The sequence below is a fragment of the Chionomys nivalis genome, chromosome 13 (genome assembly GCF_950005125.1).
Source record: "Chionomys nivalis chromosome 13, mChiNiv1.1, whole genome shotgun sequence".
Classification (NCBI taxonomy): Eukaryota; Metazoa; Chordata; class Mammalia; order Rodentia; family Cricetidae; genus Chionomys; species Chionomys nivalis.
Window position 1 is genome coordinate 73,258,129 of NC_080098.1, and position 19,419 is coordinate 73,277,547.

Sequence of the window (19,419 nt, forward strand, 5' to 3'; positions counted from 1 at the left end):
GAGTTCAAACCCAGCCTGGCTACACGAGGAAAAACAAAGGATGGAAGGAAGAGATACATAGAGGAGTGACTGGGTGATAGGTAGACAGTCAGACAGATAGATGGAAGATAGATACATGATAGAAGATAGATAGATGATAAATTGATAGAAGATAGATAGATAGATAGATAGATAGATAGATAGATAGATAGATAGATAGACAGACAGACAGACAGAGATATGAAAGAAACCCGACACCCTACAGAGCACTCTGAATATGGTACCACTTAGTACATACCTACATAAGGATACACAGATGAATGCAACATGGCTTTTAATACATTGTTTTCTGTATGCCTATTGACATTAATCCCAGCATGTAAGCTTGCCTGTTTAATATATATGACAGCTGCACCTTTACTCACTGGACAGTTATAATTGTCTTCAGCCATCTTTCTCACCTTTGGGCAGCAGGGGAAGACAGGGTTTCTCTCCGTAGCTCTGGCTGTCCTGGAACTCACTATGTCGACCAGGCTGGCCTTAAACTCACAGAGATCCTCCTGCCTCTCAAGTGCTGGGATTAAAGATGTGCACCACCACACCCAGCACTTTATTACCCTAATCATTTTTTAAAATCTGTCTCTATCTCTCTCAAAATAGAAACTTGCTGCCATTTCAGTGAATTCCAAACTGTACTTTTTACTTTGGGAGAAAAGTAATGAACATAGTAATATCATTGTAAATAGAAAAAAACAAACAGAAAGAAATACATACATATATATATAAACATATATTCAACAAGTTAGTTACATTGTTTCACTTTTAACACTAACAAATAAATTACTGGCAAGTCAATCAGCCCTATCAACTTAGGATGTGAAATTCTAATTATGTTGAGAGAAGAGCAAGGTATTTCAATATTGAATTTTCAAATTTAGAAGAACTATATGATTTGACTAAATTGTTCAAAGTAATCAGAAACTGCCAGGCTTGGTGGCAAATGCTTGTGACCCCACTTGAGAAGCCAAGGCAAGAGAACTGGCACAAACTGGAGGCTAGTCTGGGTTACTTAGTGATGGAGACTGAACAAAATTAAGGAAAGACAAACTGGTATACTAGCTCAATTAGCAAAGTGCTTGTAACCCGAGGGCTTGCGTTTGGTCCTCAGAACCCATGTGAGCGGAGTATGGTGGATAAGCTTACGATCCCAGTGCTGGGAGGCAGAGACAGAGAACCCCACGGGCTCACTGCCTAGACAGCTGACCCTAATCAAGGAGGTTCCAGGTCAAGTGAAAAACTATCTCTAAAACAAGATGAACTGTTCTAGAGCAGTGGTTTTCAACCTGTGGGTTGTGACCCTTTTAGGGTCCCATATCAGATATCCTGAATATCAGATTTATAAGATTATGATTCATAACATTGCAAAATTATACTTAGGAAGTAGCAATGAAATAATTTATGTTTGGGGCTGTGGTGGTTTGAATAGGTATGGCCCATAGGGAGTGGCACTCTTAGAAGGTGTGCTCTTGTTGGAGCAGGTATGGCCTTTTTGAGGAAGTGTGTCACTGTGGGGATGGGCTTTGAGGTCTCATGTGCCCAAGATATGCCCAGTGTGTTACACAGTCTCTCCATCTGATGCCTGTGGATCAGTGTGTATAACTCTCAGCGCCCTCAGAGACCACAAAGGATAGCAGGGGACATCAGATCCCCTGGAGTTGGAGTTATGAGCAGTTGTAAGCTGCTCAACATGGGAACCACACTCAGTCCTGTGCAAGAGCACCATGCTTTTAACCTACGAGCCATCTTCTGGCCCCCCAATCTTTAATTTTTAGTAAAATTCTACTTCAAAAATATCTTCTCTTATTCCCTCATGTCCAGTGCTGAAAAACATATAACCTACCCTACCTCCAAACTAAATCAGAACTCTCAAGGTTAATTCCAGACAGAAAATCTTTGCAAATTAACATAAAGAGCAAAAATAGGAAAATCTATATATGTGTGTATGCGTATGTATTTATGCTGGCTGGCATGCTGCAACAATATAAAATCACGTTGGAAATGAATTCTGGGCTGGCAGCACCCACAATCCCAATATTCATATGGGTTTCAGGACTTTGCATATTCTGCAGAAAAATTCAGAGTAGTCATGGCTCAGACTTAATGAGAAGGTTTGAAATGGTGTCTGCTGTAGCTTTGTTCTTGCTTTGGTGGGTGGGGTGGCACATGTTCTTGCCATTTCATCAAGTCACTAAAGCCAAGCTCAGCCCTAGGGCTCAACTGGCAGTTCAGGTCCCTGTGAGATGTGCCCCGGGGATAGTAGTGCCTGCACTACAACTATAGTAGCACCTTGCTTCTGCTTGCTTATGTGGTTTCTTGGAGCTTCACGAGAGCTCTGTTCTCTTGATTTCCAATGGGCGCAAAGACCACAGGGTAACATACAAGAACAGGGGTGTTACTATAATAAAACATACACCACTAACATTTTAATTGTTAAAAGATAAAAATAGCTATATGCATTTACTCATTCATTCATTTATTTTTGGTTTGTCTGTCTGTCTGTTTGTTCTCTGTGTAGCCCTGGCTGTCCTGGAACTCACTCTTTAGACTAAGCTGGCCTTGAATGCAGAGATCCACCTGCCTCTGCCTCCCAAGTGCTGGGTTTAAAGGTGTGTGCCACCACCGCCTGTCTGGCAGTTTTAAACTGTAATAAATCTACCTGTGTAGCCAGTTTACATCTGTCCAATTTGTCCAGTAAGTTGGCTTGAGAGGCTTTGCTAGAAGTCCTGGTGAAGTCCATCCACATATCAGAGCAACCCTAACAGCACCAGGAGTGTTTCTATCTCTGCTTGGGCCGAGTGGCAACAGGTTGTCCTCAAGCTTACCTTAGGAGAACCCAGAGGCATTTGAACTGTTGGACGTTACTTGTCTTCCCCCAGTGACGGGAACAGAGCCTGGGGCCTCAGGCATGGTAGAGAAATGCTTCACTACTGACTTAATATTCCCAGCGCTGGACATTACTTTTAAAAGAAGAGATCATGCTGGGCTAGTGGTTCACTGAGAATCCAGCAGTCAGGAAGGGGTAGCGGGAGTGAGAGCTCAACACCAGCCTTGTCTGCACTGCCTATCCTGTCAGAGGGGTGGGGCAGCTGAGAATGCAGTTCAGTTAGCAGAGTGTTGGCCTGGCTTGCATTGACCTGGATTCAATCCCCAGCACCAAATTCTCATTCATGGTGTGGTGGTGCATACCAACACTCTCAGAACTGGGAAGGTGGGGAGAGGGGCTGGGTTCAGGGGCTATAAAGCAATTTCTGGTCTACAAGAGACCCTATCTCAAAAAGTATTAATAGTAAAAGGACACCAACTTGTCATGTGCTGGATTTGGAAAAATCCAACTGTGATTGCAAATATTCCTAAGAGCTTTTAGAGATTTAGCACAGGAGTCTCCTCCATTTAAAACATCCTTATGGAGTTCATCTGAGGCTCCCAGGGCACTGGTCTGAGAGAGATCGAGGTGAAGGTGATCTGTGGATATCATAGTTCTGATGTTCTTCAGAGGACCTGAAACCATGGCAGTGGGCATTCCCAGGCTTCTGAAGGTACCAGATGCTTTATACCACACAGAAAAACAACCCCGGTTCAATGAAATTCATGATTTCACCAAATCAAACTCAGAGACAGAGTGAATTTCAGGGCTGGTGAACTCGACTGAGGGATTTCCCCACCATTCCACTTTGGGAGACAAAGAGAATTACTAAAGTCTACTTAGACTGTCTTTCTGGGGCTCACTGAGCATTCATGAGTAGAAGAATGTCCTTTATGGAGTTTTGAGTCATGCCTTTTAGTTCAACTTATTTCTTTTCTGACTTTTAATACAAACTGACTTCAAGGGCAAGATTGACATGATTTAGGAATGGAGCCAAATGCTTGTGGCTTCACCCCTCGCTGCACACCTGAACACAGTCCTCACGTCCCTAAGAACAATAGCACAGTGTGCTTAAGTTCCAGTCAGAGACTTGGCGCAGCTAGCATTGGAGAGCCCTTGCTCCAAAGATAGTTTGGGGAAGAAGTCCTTCTTTCTTTGTGTGAGCTTGTGGAAGAAAGATGCTCAGGTCCCTTTCTAATTGAGAAGAGATCTAACTTGAGCAAATGGTAAGACAAAAACCCCATGATTCTTTATCTTTTGGATATTCAATAATAGATTTTAGGAAGAAAGAATGAGTCAACTAAGGAATAGGCACTGTCCTACTTCTGTATGTAAATACTTATTAGCTAAGTACTTTGACAGCAAGAAGATTTTGCTTGCCCTGGCTGGCCTAGAACTCACTAAGTAGACTAGGCTAGCCTCAAACTTGCAGATCCTACTACATCTTCTGCCTCCAGAATGCTGGAATTAAAGGCACATGCCACAATACCCAGTCTTGTTTAGTTCTTAACTATCTTTCTTTCTTTCTTTCTTTCTTTCTTTCTTTCTTTCTTTCTTTCTTTCTTTCTTTCCATTCTTTCTTTCTTTCTAACAGAGAAAAGTGGAAGGTATTGCTGCTTTATTTATAGTTTTGGGGTTTTAAGGGGGTGGTGCTTAGAATTGAACTCAGGACCTTGGGCACTCTAGGAAAATGCTTTTCTACTGGACCCCACCTGCAGAGAGATGTTGGGAGATATTTGATCACACTGTGTGATGATGTCTTTGTTTTACCTCACCTGCCTAAGGCACCTTCTGATTGGTCCAATAAAGAGCTGAATGTCATAATGGATCTTGAGATTTGTTCTTTCTCATGTCCTGGCTTTCTTCCTCCACTCCTGATGGCTAGTGGCTGGTAGATTTTGAGAGCAGGGCTGGGTGTGATGCTCTAGGGAGCTTTTAAAGCACACACTATAGCTATACAGTGGCTAGTTTGTACAGTCACACATGAAGGCCCTGGATTATAAGTACTCCCTCTCTGAAACTGAACAAGCTCATAATAGATGGCCCAGACAAATCCAGTGATGTCAGCATTTGGCAAGTCCCTGTGAGAAGGAGAGCACTTTGGTCTACCAAATGGAAGCCAGTGGTTAGAACTAGAGAAATCTTTACTATGAAAGAGTAAAGCATGATTAATAAAAACCCAGAGACAGATATTGGGGTTCAACCTGAAGGTCAGAAAAGCAAAACAGGGCTGGAGAGATGGCTTAGAGGTTAAGAGCACTAGCTGCTCTTCCAGAGGACCTGAGTTCAATTCCCAGCAACCACATGGTGGTTCATAACCATCTGTAATAGGATATGGTGTCCTCTTCTGACATAAAGGGATAAATGTAGACCGAAAACTGTATACATAATACAATAATAAATAAATCTTTAAAAAATAAAAATAAATGTTCATCTTTAGCTTGGCTTGTTTCTAGCCAGCTTTAAAAAAAAAGAGCTCTTGTAGACCAGGCTGGTCTCGAACTCACAGAGATTCACCTGCCTCTGCCTCCCAAGTGCTGGGATTAAAGGCGTGCGCCACCACTGCCTGATCATAAGGCTGATGATCAGTGGGGCTATTTTAATCTCTGATTTTCAGGCAAGCTTTATTTATTAAAATACAAATGAAATATCACTACAAAAGAGACAAAAACAGTCAGTACAGCATATACAGGGACTCCACAGCCATAGATCCAGCTAAGAATTTTTTTTTAAGAATTTTTTTTTTTAAGATAGGGTTTCTCTGTGTAACTTTGGCTATCCTTGAACTTGCTCTATAGACCAAGTTGGCCTTGAACTCACAGAGATCTGTTTCTCTGTCTCCTGAATGTTGGAATTAAAGACATGGGCACCACTGCCCAGCCAGAAAAATATTCTTAACATGCACAGAATATTGGGGTGGTTATTCCTAAACAATACAACAAATGTTCACAAAACATTTACATTGTATTTACTTAATGAATGATCTAGAGATGACAAACTACACAGCAGGGAGCTAGTGATTTAGCTCAGTGTAGAATACTTGGCCCTCAGTTAGTTCCCAGTGAAAGAACACATCTGTATGCTGGGCTCTTCTGGAGCTGGATTCACAGGCTTGTGTGGACTGAAGTGGGTGCTGGCAACTGAACTCAAGTTCCTTGGAAAAACAAGAAGCACTCTTAACTGAGGACCCATCTTTCCAGCCCCCCAATGAGTCTTTATAAAATTAGTTTTAGTCACACCCTTGCACACATTACTGAACAATTCAGAGGCACACTCTTCACATTTTTCTAGAATTCTTTTGGGGTCTTAAATGACTATTAATCAGTTTCTGTAATTTATTTTCTACATTCCCATCTTCCATGTACTTTGAGAGAACTACATGCCTCCGGTGCTAGGACAGTTTTAATAAAAAGAAAGTTTCTGTCCTCGGGAAATACATTCTATGCGAGAAATAATTTTTTAAATTCAAATAATCTGCTGGGTGCGGGGCTTACACATTTAATCCTAGCACTCAGGAGGCAGAGGCAGGTGGGTCTCTGTGAGTTCGAGGCCAGCCTGGTCTACAGAGCTAGTTTCAGGACAGCCCAAGTTAGACAAAGAAACCGTGTCTTGAAAACAAACAAAAACTTAAACAATCAACACGAAGCCTGAAGATGTAGCTCAATGACAGACTGCTTGAGTGCCCTCTTACTCAGGTCTCAACCCCACGACAAGTGGCTGAGGTGCCTATTTAAGCAGACCTGGCTGCCAGGTTCTCCTAGCGTCACTCAGTCTCTACATATTACAAGGTATGGCAGGCATATCCTGGGCTGCCCTTACCTATATAATCCATTTTGGTTACCCGGTCCTTTTTTACTCCCTACCCTCCAGATCTCTTCTCTTCCTCCCCACGCTCCTCACAAGGCTCAGCTCAGGGTCATCTTAACTCTGGACTTTGGCTGTGTCTCTGCCTCTGGTCTCCCTCATATCTACAATAAACCTCCTGCTCCATCATACTAGAAGTCATGTCTTTCCTTTCGTATTTCTTTAAAATTAATTCAGGACCTGGGTTTTTTCCCAGCTACACCCACACAAAATCTACTTGATTGAGGTCTGACTTTATAAGAAAAACTTAAAACATCTGAGTGGGAAGAAAATCGCAGCTCGACAAAGACGTTTTGTTTTTCTTTCTCTTATGAAGTCCTTCCTCACTATAAAAAGACGAATATCCAATCAGTTTGCACTACCGGAAGCTCCGCCAAGCTCCTCCCCTTTCCCTTAGAGTCACCTCTCAGAGTCTCCCAGGACTGGATGAGGCCGGCTGCCAGTCCTCAGGCTCCGCCCCTCCCGGGTCTTTTCCCCTACCAGGGCTCTACCAGAGGGGAGAAATTTGGAGGCGGCTTCCGGTCTCGCGATGTGCTCTCATTCCGCGAGAAGGGAGGACGCCCGTCTATCCGGGTACGGTGGCCTAGGTGAGGGAGGGGGCGTGGCCGGAGCGCGGAGTCCCGAGAGTATGGGGGCGGGATCGCGCGCCCGGGGTGTACGCATGCGCGCAGGCGGCCGGCGGGGCGGGGCTAAGAGGGGAGGGGGCGGCGGCTGTGGCGGAGGTGTCGTTAGGTTCGTGGCGTGGACGGTGCGTGGTGGCGCGGGCGGTGGTGGGGAAAGCACCTGGGGTGGCGTGCGTGGGGCTGGCACGACCCCGCCATCCTCGTGGGCCCGACCCCGGAGCCGGCGCTGGCCGGTTCCTCGCCGCACCTCCGGCAGGAGCCGGGGGCGCGCGCCGCCAGGGAGGCCGGGCTGTGCCCGTGTCGCCCGGGTGACGAGGGCCGCGCGGAGCCGCTTCTTCCCCGCGAGGCGCCGCGTGGACGCGCGTCCCCGCCTCGGCCGCCCGCGTTTCTCCTCCACGGGCCGGGTTCTGAGGGGACGCGCCTGCAAGGAGGAGGCGAGGCCCGGGTCTAGCGAAGCCCGCGCGGTGAGCGCTGCTCGGCTGCAGTCGAGCCGAGAGGGCGGTTCTGGTTTCCGGAGGCCGGTGTGGAAAGCCGGCGGTCCCCGGAGTTGTTTCTTGGGCTGGGAGGGTGGAAGATCTCCGAACTAGTTAGAAGAAGCTGAGTCCTGGCAGGTGGGTATGTCGGCGCGTGAGCAGCTGCAGATTTAACGTGAGGTCTGATTGCACAGAGGATTTTTGCTTTCCAGCCAATGGATCGAAGGCGTTCTGCCTACGGAGTTTAGGAAGTCTTTACCTGGTACTTAGGTAGTGCTGAGGATACTGTTCCTGCCCAAACGCTGCCCTCCGACTCACACCAGTGTTCATTTTACAGGCATAATGGTTATGAAAGCTGCTGTGGATGAGGATGATTCAGGGTGGGAGCTAAGTGCCCCTGAAAAGATGGAAAAAAGTAGCGCGAGTTGGGTGGACATAACCCAGGATTTTGAAGATGCTTGTCGAGGTAAGTTTGAATTTTTTGACTATTGGTTGAAAGTCAGACAGGATAAAGTAAAATCATATTTGTGTTTTCTCAACTTTACCTTTTTTTTTTTTTGAAACAACCCTGTGATTTTTGCCAAATTTGTGGTCGTTTTGTTTATTTTTGATGAAGTCCTGTAGCCCAGGCTGACAGGGCTCTGCTGTGGAGGATGACCTTGAATTCCTGCCCGTCCTGACACATCTTAGGCTCAGGTTGTTGAGCTCTTTGCTCCCTGATTTTAAGTTTGGTTTAAAGCCTGTGTGTATTTGGTAAAACATTAAATACAGATGTCGAGGCATGTTTCAAAAAGATCTTGGTTTATGTATTTGTATGTGCCATGGATGCCAGGATAAGGTATTGGATCCCCTGGAGATGCGGTTACAAGTCTTTTCTGGAATCCTGGCTTATGCTGGAATTCCAAACTCTCTGGTCCTCGTGAATGTGCGCCAAATGCTCTTAACTGCTGAGCCATCTTTCCAGCTCCAAGGCACTTTGCCCCCTCTAAATCCTTCTGACTTTAACAGGTTAGATAATGGGCAGGTGTGGAAATGCACACTCAGTCCCAGCAATCCAGAGGCAGTGCAAGGCCAGCCTGGTCTGTACAGTAAGTTCCAGACCATCCAGGGCCACACAGTGAGAGTGAGACCCTGTCTAACCAGAGAGAAGAAAGATGCCGACATGACCATAATGTCTGGCTGTAGGAACTAAAGAATTGTTGCTTGTTGGAGGTGTAAAAATGATTCTATCCTGTCACTCTCTTACAATCCTCAGCTGGCTTCCTGTTGGAGTGAAGTTCAGACTCCTTTTCCAGGGTTCCCCTACTTCGTGCCCAGGTTTCATTTTCTGCCTTTGCGCTATCCTTTCCCATCACCCTCTTGTTGCTGAGCGCCAGGCTGCCTTGCCAGAGCTTGGTGAGTCTTGTTTACTCCATCTTAACTTTCATCAGATGCTCACATACTGAGCCACTTCTGTGCTGTTTGTTACCTTGCCTGTGAAGAGCTCAGGACAGCTGTAAGCCATTCAGCTAAGTGTATCTCAACTGAATCACCATGTTTTACTTTCTTCAGTGTTTAATCTGTCAGAACCATAATTGTAGTCTCTTTTTTTGGTTTTTCGAGACAGGGTTTCTCTGTAGCTTTGGTTCCTGTCCCAGAACTAGCTCTTGTAGACCAGGCTAGCCTCGAACTCCCAGAGATCCGCCTGCCTCTGCCTCCCGAGTGCTGGGATTAAAGGCGTGCGCCACCACTTCCCGGCTCATAATTGTAGTTATTTGTGGCTTATTGTCAGCCTTACCTACCATGAGGAATTTTGACAAGGGCAGAGATCATGTATAACTCTAGACTACAGAGCTGTGTATGGCATGTAGTAGTGCCTGTGTTAGGGAATAACTGGATTTAGTGGACACACTTGTTGTCCAAGCTACTCTGATGTTCTGGTCAGGAGGATCACTTGAAACCCAGAGGTTCCCTCAGAGAAACATAACTTCCTTCTATAACAAATAAGCACCCCTCCCAGCAAGTGATTGTAAATATGAGCGTGTCTGTTATTGAAGGGAGAAACTGAAGAAGGAGAGGAAGGAACAAACACCAGGAAAAGCTTGAATTTCAAGAAAAGGATGGGTTCAAGATCTTGGTAGTGAGGGAGGATGTAGGATATACTGGTGCTGCGGTAAGAAAAAGACAAGTGAAAATCTGGTTAAGGTGAAGATAAAGGTGAAAGAGGTGAGCTCAGATGTTAAGGAGTTCATTCCTGATCCCTCTGTTTTCTAGGGCCAGGTCTGTGGTAATAATAAGGTGTCTTTGAATGCTACTTTGAAGGAGAGGCGTGAAGACTGGCGCGGCACTAGCTATAAAGGAGGCCAACTGAGCATAGCCATCCCATTACGGTTTGAACTGCATGTCCAGTTGAAGTGTGTCTCAGGTCGTGGAGGGACCTATGTGTGTGCTGCTGTATGTCTACCAGAAGGAGACTGTGTATGTGGTAGTCTATGCTCAGAGGTCTGGTGATGGCTCACTGTGTCATTGGGTGCTGGTTTTGTTTTGTCTTTTAAAATAATTTGTACTAGGGCTGTTTTCATGAATCTAAGTAGGGAAGTTGTATCTTAAAGGAAAGACCACATTTCTGACAGTGAAGATGAGGAAATTACCCTAGATTGAGGTAAACCATTTGAGCCTGAGTTCATTGAGAATTTTTGTTTTCGGATACCCAATAATTCTGCTTGGTTAGAGAACAACTTTTAGGTGAGACTCTCGAGAGCCCTTCTTTTGTTGGTGTGAGATTGTTTTCTGGGCAGTGCAAAGGGTTTTGAGTCTGAGACTGAGAAAGTAGTCTCCTTGATGTGTTTTTAAATGTTTAATGCACTAATTTAACATTTAGCATTCAGAATAGCAAGTTACTTCATCACACTTTCATACATGCTTAGTTAACCTCACTACCTATCTCTCCTCCTTTCTTGTCTCTTCTGTTCTGTTGCCCCCCCCACACACACCTCCTTTCTTTAATGCCTGCTTCTGCCCTTTTGTGACTCCTTTTCTAGTTCATGACCTCCACGCACTTCCTCAGAAACACACATTAAAATTGGAATCTGAAGCCGGGCGGTGGTGGCGCACGCCTTTAATCCCAGCACTCGGGAGGCAGAGGCAGGCGGATCTCTGTGAGTTCGAGACCAGCCTGGTCTACAGAGCTAGTTCCAGGACAGGCTCCAAAACCACAGAGAAACCCTGTCTCGAAAAACCAAAAAAAAAAAAAATAATAAAATAAAATAAAATTGGAATCTGGGATCCCCATGTGAGACAATACATGTGGTATTTGTCTTTGATATCACTTAGGCTGCTTTAGAAGCACTGTTGGAGTCCCTCCGTGGGGTTTGACTGGTTTCGAGTGATATAGGAAGGTTTAGGATGATCTCTGGTTTATTTTAAAACTCAAGTTTGAAAACTGGCATTTCACACACACACACACACACACACACACAGACACCCGTCTCTGCTGCCTTCTCGCTTCCTTCCTCTGTGCTGGGATGGAATGCTAGGTGTGGAACACGCTGGGTGACCACTCTACCACTCGCCTTCATCTTCATCTCATGAACACCGTGTGGATTAGCAGTTTACTCAAAGTGTTTTGTACATTTAAGTAAATTTGAATCTTTAAATGTGATTTTAACATCATTCCTCTCACAACAAAGACTAGATGATGACGTGGTCTTAAAATAACGAGAGAGGCAGCAGTTGTTTCTGTGAAAAAGTTTAGAACATGGTAAACTATATTAGTAATTTAAAAATGATTTTTAAATTTATAATTCTTATTGGAATATTAAGAGGGTTGTTGGCTTGTTAATTTTCAGTCTTTTTTTTCTTCTCTTCATCTACTTTATGATGTTCTTTTTTTTTTTTTTTTTTTTTGGTTTTTCGAGACAGGGTTTCTCTGTGGTTTTGGAGCCTGTCCTGGAACTAGCTCTGTAGACCAGGCTGGTCTCGAACTCACAGAGATCCGCCTGCCTCTGCCTCCCGAGTGCTGGGATTAAAGGCGTGCGCCACCACCGCCCGGCTTTTATGATGTTCTTGAAAGCACCATTCTGAGTGGACTACAATCCTTAGAGAACGCATCTTAGGAATCAAGCTGGTTTGCTCCTAGTCTTGAAACTTGAACCTGATTGTGGTATTATTACTCAGTAATTTTTCACTTTGTTTCTTTCAGAGCTGAAGTTGGGAGAACTGCTTCATGATAAGCTGTGAGTGTCGTGTCCTTTGAAGGAGTGTAATACTTTAATCTTTTTTCTCACATAGACTAGTTCTTGAAGTCCAAGTAAAGTTATGCTTCAAAGCTGTTAAAATGAGTTATGAAAACAATTTCCACTTGGGTGAGCTATCTAAGTGGCTGACCTGGTTAAGACAGGAAACATGAGACTGTGGGATCCTTTTTATGAAGTTGAATATACTCAACATGGGATTTCTTGAAGAAAACTATCAGGTGTATGTCTAGTGTGGTAGATTTATTGATGACTAAATGCTGGTGTGGAAGAAAATCAAAGATCTCCAAGTGAAACAAAGAAAAGGATGTACTGGCTTATTTATTTTTCTGCTTATCCCCCTGTGCTAGAAACGTGCTGTGGCCAGGTTGCTTCGGGGTGAGGACTATAAAATCTTGAATTAGCAGGTAGATAAAATTAGACAGTTTTTGCTGGAGGAACAGGAAGAGACTTATTTTGCTCTTAAAACCTTAGCATGCAAAGACTCATCTAGAAAGCTTTACAAATTCCTGCTGGATCTAAGTTGCATATGTCCTAAGTCAGCTTGAGAACAGAGTTTGAATATGCAGCAGCTTCTCTCAGGTGAGATAACTTGCTAATCCACATTGAAGCTGTCTTAGTCTTTTTCTTGCTGTGATAAGACATCATGACCATGACAACTCCTAGAAGGAAACCGTTTAATTGGGGCTGGCTTACAGTTCAGAGGTTCAGTCCATTATCATGGTGGGGAGCATGGTGGTAGGCAGACATGGCGCTGGCTGCATCGTGCCTTACAGGCAGCAGGAAGTCGACTGAGGCATTGGGCAGTATCCTGAGCTTAGGAAATCTTAAAGTCCGGTCCCACAGTGACGCCCATCCTCCAAAAAGGCCATGTCCACACCAGCTAAGCCACACGTCCTAATAGTGCCACTCCCTATGAGATTATGATGGCCAATTGCATTAAAACCACCACAAGAATTTAGAATATTTCTGCAGTTGCTTTTCCTCTATAGCTTGTAGATTATCAGAGAAGAGGTTTTGTTTGCTTGTTTTATAGGTTTAGAGCTTACATCTGATTTATTTTTCTTAAATTGTATAAACATTTGCATTTTTCCATGTGATGAGTGATTTTTCTCAACAGTGTTGACTGATGTTTTCAGTAGTGTGAAATTCCTTCCTTTTGGTAATTTCCATAGAATCTGTTCTAGATATCTAGAATGTGTTGTAGATATTTTTATTTATTCTTAGTTTATAGCATTCTTCGGTAGTTGATGAAGCCAAATTGTGCTGTATTGTTTTTGTTGACAAAACTCTCTTGCTTTCTTGAGTGCTTTCCTTTTTAACTTCAGTACTCTCTGAAAAGGTACGATTCTGGTCAGTCCTTTTGGGCTTTGGTCAGCAGTCATCTAATGTGTGTGAGAGTGTTGTCTTTGCTGTACTATGAACAAATGCCAGAGCATCTTAACCTGAACATCACATTAAGGTCATGGCAGGACGTTTGTCCCCATGGAGTTTATTTTGTTCTTTTAGAACTGGGAATTGAACACAGGCTTTTGCCTCTGAGTTACATCACTAGTCCTTAAAAGCTTTTTTTTATGTCTTTCTGTTGGGTTTAGTATATGTGTGCTGCTGAAACAAACCCTCTATCGATTTTATTTAAGAGAAATCATTTAGAGTGATGGGGTGTTGCAAGGAGAGACTGCTTGTTGGTCCCAGCCACTTTTAGTTTTTTTTTTTTTTTTTTTTTAAATGGACTATGGATGTTCTTTTTTTGTTTTTGTTGTTGTTTTTTTTAAAAAAAGAGGGGGAAGTGGTGTGGGACCATGGTCTGTATTCTGTCAATTATATTTTAGATAAATGCTGATTGGTTAGTAGCCAGGCAGGAAGTTTAGGCGGGACAACTAGACAGGAAGTAGAGGTGGGTCAAAGAGAACAGGAGAATTCTGGGAAGAGGAAAGCCCATTCCTCCACAGTCCTAGCCCATCCACAGAAGAAGCAAGATGTGACTGCCTTGCTGAAAAGGGTACTGAGCCATGTGACTAACATAGATAAGAATAATGGGCTAATTTAAGTTATAAGAGTTAATAAGAAGCCTGAGCTAATGGACCAATCAGTTTATAGTTAATGTAGACCTCTGTGTGATTTCTTTGGGACTTAACGACTGTGGAAACTGGGCAGGACAGAGAATGCCGACAACAAATGACGCCCACGTGGACAACTGCATCCACAGAGAGTCTGAGAGCTTGGGAAGTTACTTAGAAAAGAACAGAGTTAAGCGTGACTTATTGATAGTAGCATTTTCTCAGATGGGCCCACAGGGTGCCAGATGAAGGCAAAGTTACAGAACAATCCTACACCAGCTTGGAATTATGATTAATAAAAGGGTTATTTATTTAAGGGGAAAACTTACTGTCCTATACAACAGCCCTCTGAGCGAACAGGAACAGAGTCTAGCAGCCAGAAGCAAGAGAATGAGAGCAGCGCTACTGCTGCTTTTTAAAGCAAAAGAAACCACACCCAAGTGATCAGGTATCGTAAAGGCTATTGGCTGAAGGAGCAGAACGAGCTCCCGCAGCAATGGGGTAGTTGTCAGTAGTTTGGTCAAGTCAAGGTTTTAGTTAAGCCTCATCTTTTCCTCATCTTTTGAGGCATGCCTCAAATTTTCGTAATCAGTTTTCAATATATAGTTACTATTTTCCATGATTACCTATCTGGATTGTTTTGCATTACATAAACACCAAAATTTTGAACTTTGAAAATTGATTAGGTATGAAGAAAATGGAGCTACAATTGGGGAGATGGCTCGGTTGATAGTGTTTGCCTTGTAAACATGAAGACCTTTGTTTAATCTCTAGAACCCTGTAAAATCCCTGCATGAATTTGTAATCCTAGAAATGATAAGGCAGAGACAATGGAATCACTAGGGGATTGCTGGCCACACAGCCAGCTTAATTGGTGAGCTCCAGGCCAGGGAGAGGTGTGTCTAAAGGATGACCCCTGAGCCTGTCCTCCAACTTACAGACACCCACACATACACATAACATGGAAATGAAAAAATTTTCACATAACATTATTTTGAAATGAAAGAAAGTTATTTAAGTTAAGCCGTCTGACAGGAGTAGATCTCTTTCTTCCGAAAGTTGTTCGTATCCTGTTGAGGGAAATGTAAAGATGCTTCTGTTCGTTCCTCCACAGAACATGTAAGATAATTGTATGGTGAATACATGAATTTTTGTGCTAAATGATGATTAATTGAAATGGAAGTTTTAGCAAATTAAACAGTAATACAAAGAAATACATGGAATACTGTAGTTTTCAAAATACCATGGTAGTTTTTGTACCATTTTGGAAATCTGAGTTTAAAAATAGCTTGTGGGTTCATTTATTTGTAGATTTGGCCTTTTTGAAGCCATGTCTGCTATTGAAATGATGGATCCCAAGATGGATGCTGGTATGATTGGAAACCAAGTAAATCGGAAGGTTCTCAATTTTGAACAAGCTATCAAGGTAGTTATTGTAATTTTGTATGTCTCTGGCTTTTAAAACATACCTTTTTTTATGTTAAAATGTGCTCATCCAGGCAGTGGTGGCGCATGCCTTTAATCCCACCACTTAAGGCAGAGGCAGGTGGGTCTTGTGAATTTGAGGCCAACCTGGTCTACAGAGCGAGTTCCAGGACAGCCAGAGCTACTCAGACAAATCCTGTCTTGAAAAATCAAACCAAAATAAAAAGCATGCTTAATACTGAAATCATACAAACTGTTCAACTGTATTCTTTAAAGCCTCTCAGACACAAGATGAGCACTGCTATAAAGCAGGCATGATGGTACTTTCCTATAATTTCAGCCCTTGGGGAGGTAGAGGCAGGAGGATTGGGCATTTAAGATTGTCCTTAGCTATATAGTGACTTCGAGATCCGTCTGGGCTTTGTTAAACTTTGTCTAAATATAAATATATATTAGTTACCAGCTCAGTTAAAATCTAGAAGTTAATGACCTGCGGTTCTCATGAACTTGCTCTAGATTGTCCACTTGTGTATTCTTTGAATTAATTTTGAAGGCATTTGAGTATATATTCAGGATATTTGACTCAGATACATTTCATGTTGTAATATACTGAGATGCTGGGGTAGAGTTGCTGTGAGGTCCAAGTTACAGAATGAGGCAATATTTGAGAGAGAGAGAAAGAGAGAGGGAGGGAGGGAGAGAAGGAGAGAAGAGAGGGGAATAAATGAGATAAATAAACAGAATTAATTTTGAGCCAGTAGGTAGCATATGCCTGTCATCCCAACCTGGGCTGTGTAATTTTGACTGTGCTTTAGAAATACTTAATGATTTGGCCTCTCTTCCTCCTTCTGCCTTTCCTTCCTTCCTGGAGGCACAGTCTCATATAGTTTTATTGGCATTGAGCTCCTGTTCTTCCTGACTTCACAAGTGCTGGGCTTATAGACCTGAGACACTGTGTGTAGAAAGACTGGACTTTTTATTATAAGGACCTTTATTATTTCAAATTAGACTTTGATTTTTCTTATTCAAGATTTAAGATAAATTAATAAAGACTTTAAGATACGTGGTTTCTTCAGTGGTGTGTTAAAGTTTGACAAAGTGCATATGTCTCACTGGGCGTGGTCAGTCAGTTCAGCTCTTGAGAGGTTGAGGCCAGAGGATCAGGAGTCCCAGGTCTTCCTTGAGTATCATAGACAGAACAAGAAACAAAATTTTGTTTCTAAGAACAAAAAAATGAAGTTGGTGTCTTGGTTTTATCAGATATTAGTGTTTTCTTTGGATTATTTTTTAATAAATACCTAGTTTTAAAATATAAAATACAAGTGTACATAATAATTTTCTTAACTTTCTGTTTATATGCTCCTTCCTTTTTAGGATGGCACCATTAAAATTAAAGATCTCACCTTGCCTGAATTGATAGGAATAATGGATACCTGTTTTTGCTGTTTGGTAAGAATTAAAACAAGATTGTTGGTTAATTAAACTGTGGCTTACCTGAATCTTTGAATGTAAAGTGTGTGCACCATGTTGAATATGAAATTATGCACTGTCAGGCCTCAGAGAGTCAACACAAGATTCACAGACTAAGTTAAGCCATGGAAGCCGTGTTTCATCTAACAGCTGGCACTGCTCTGGTCATGGGTGCTGTTAAGTGGGTGCTTTATTTCAGTGAAGATAAAATTACAGCCATTATCCACAGTGCTCTCTTTTCAAGTTACCAGGGGAAATGTGTAATTGAGGTCCCGTGAGATGAGTCCAGTTGAAGCAGAGGGAGGTGTGGACTGGCTTTGGGGATCTGCTTTGCTGCTGTCCTATGCCACAGACATACTCTAGGGATTTGTCTGTGCTGGGTGCATGTCTTCTGGCAGGGTGATCCAATTGTAGCTAGGTCCCGTGTTTTTGTAGCATCTGTTGATTTGTCTGTTAGGCAGTGTTCGTAATGGGATGTATCAGAAGCACATGAGTTGTTGACATGTACTGTTTCTCACCTACATCTTGCTTATTTCAACATTTTATTATGATGCCTGAGGCTGCATTGCTGAAGGGGTACAGCCAGAATTCTGTCTCGAAAAGATTTATTACCTTGTAGCAATACTATTCCTAAAGGAATATGGAAGCCCAGGGAGGATTGCTGGGAGTAGAAGCGCAAAGACACACACTGGTGACTAGTCAGTAGTTTCAGGGTGGTGTTGTAGGACAGAGGAAGTCTGAGAGCCCAGTAGGGACTAAGCAGGAGTAGACAAAGAAGTCATACTGGTACGGGGTTGACCAGAATGTTCACAGGCAGAACAGAGTTGGCAGGGAGCCGAGAGTGAAGGCTGTGGCTAACTCCAGCAGGATGGAACAGTAAGCAGAGGGAGAATTGTTGTCAGAGTTGAGCAGCACCTGTATGAGACTCTTTGGGCTTTAATGAGGCCTGGGTTTTCATCTGGAAAATCTTCTGCACAATTATTCTAAGTTCACACTCTAATCAGAACATTTCCCATCCATTTCTTACTGTGTCTTCTAGTAACGTATGTTTTCAGTCACATAATTCTTGGGTTGTAGGATAAACCTGGGGAAACTTATTTACATGTGTTGATTTTGTTTACTTACATGTAGAAGGAGGAAAATAACCTCTTTTCTAAAAGGACTAGAGAAACATGAGATATATGAAAATATCTAGCATAATTTGGGGGAGATGGCAGTTAGTACTGACTGTTGTTGGCGGTCCAGTCTGTAGATTATGGAGAAACAGTGTTAGATGTTTATCTTTATTATAGTGGAAAGATCCTTCTCCTTGGAGTAGCAAGCCCTATATGGGAGGCAAGGATGTTTTATTTTATAATCTAAAGGAGACAGTTCCGTTGATGAGTTAGTGATGGATGGAGAAGCTTAAAACCTGGTCAGTTCTAAGACTGAATTCCCTAACCCATGCATTCTATTGATTGCATTGTAGAATTGTTTGCTTTTCAATGCTATATAGTTTCTCTACTTTGATTAGACACTAAGATGTCACAGATTGGAATATTAGGCTTAAGAATGCTTCTCATTGATGGCTAGGCACTTATAGTGCAGAGGGAGTACTGTGGTTTGAAAATCGAAAATACAGACCCCTTAGAGCACTAGCTTCATGCGCAAAACAGTTTCATGTTCCAGAGTATTGGAGACCCAGTTTATGTAGGCTTCGTAAAATCTAGCCAGTGAAAGCTTGTTCTCAGTCCTGTCTTCTGTGACATTCTCTTTAATTGATTATCTTTTCAATCTTATAATTAATTGTAGGGATATGTGTCTAGGACTCTGGCTCAATTTAGACTTTGTAAACCCTGTGTAGCACTTGAAATGATTTATTCATTCATTCTTTCTCCTCAACAGATCACTTGGTTAGAAGGCCATTCCCTGGCACAGACAGTGTTTACGTGCCTTTACATTCATAATCCAGACTTCATAGAAGATCCTGCCATGAAAGCGTTTGCTCTGGGGATCTTGAAGATCTGTGACATTGCAAGGGAAAAAGTAAATAAAGCTGCTGTTTTTGAAGAGGTAAAGAAACCCAGAAGCTCATTGGCTGTCTTACCTTGCTGTAGATGAGTGATTCTGTGACTCGTGTCTATGTCCATGTCTGTAACTAAGGAGTATTTATTAAAAAGCATTGCTGTTGCCATGTGTGGCACATGTCTGCAATCCAGACACACAGAACACAGAGGCAGAGAAGAGTAATGAATTCAAGGCTAGCCTGGTCTATACAGTAAGATCCTGTGGGGTGAACATTGCTGCCTGTGGTGGCACACACCTACATGTTCCAACTATAAGGGAAGCTAAGGCAAGGGGATCTCAAAGCCACTCTTGTGAATACTGATC

At 42.8% G+C, this 19,419-nt stretch overlaps 1 protein-coding gene across 5 annotated transcripts in view; it reads left to right on the forward strand.

The window, feature by feature from the left end:
* The first annotated feature begins 7,460 nt into the window (after window positions 1–7,460).
* Naa35 (N-alpha-acetyltransferase 35, NatC auxiliary subunit) overlaps window positions 7,461–19,419 on the forward strand; it is a 47,284-nt gene continuing 35,325 nt past the window's right edge. The window contains exons 1-6 of one of the 5 annotated variants that reach the window (XM_057787013.1): window positions 7,461–7,514; window positions 8,200–8,328; window positions 12,043–12,076; window positions 15,466–15,580; window positions 16,954–17,028; window positions 18,934–19,101. In XM_057787013.1, coding sequence (XP_057642996.1) covers window positions 8,205–8,328; window positions 12,043–12,076; window positions 15,466–15,580; window positions 16,954–17,028; window positions 18,934–19,101 — 516 coding nt within the window. In that variant the 5' untranslated portion in view covers window positions 7,461–7,514; window positions 8,200–8,204. Of the gene's footprint in view, window positions 7,515–7,718; window positions 7,854–7,898; window positions 8,001–8,199; window positions 8,329–12,042; window positions 12,077–15,465; window positions 15,581–16,953; window positions 17,029–18,933; window positions 19,102–19,419 lie in introns of those variants that run through there. The other 4 variants (XM_057787015.1, XM_057787012.1, XM_057787014.1 and 1 more) reach the window with 4 other exon arrangements.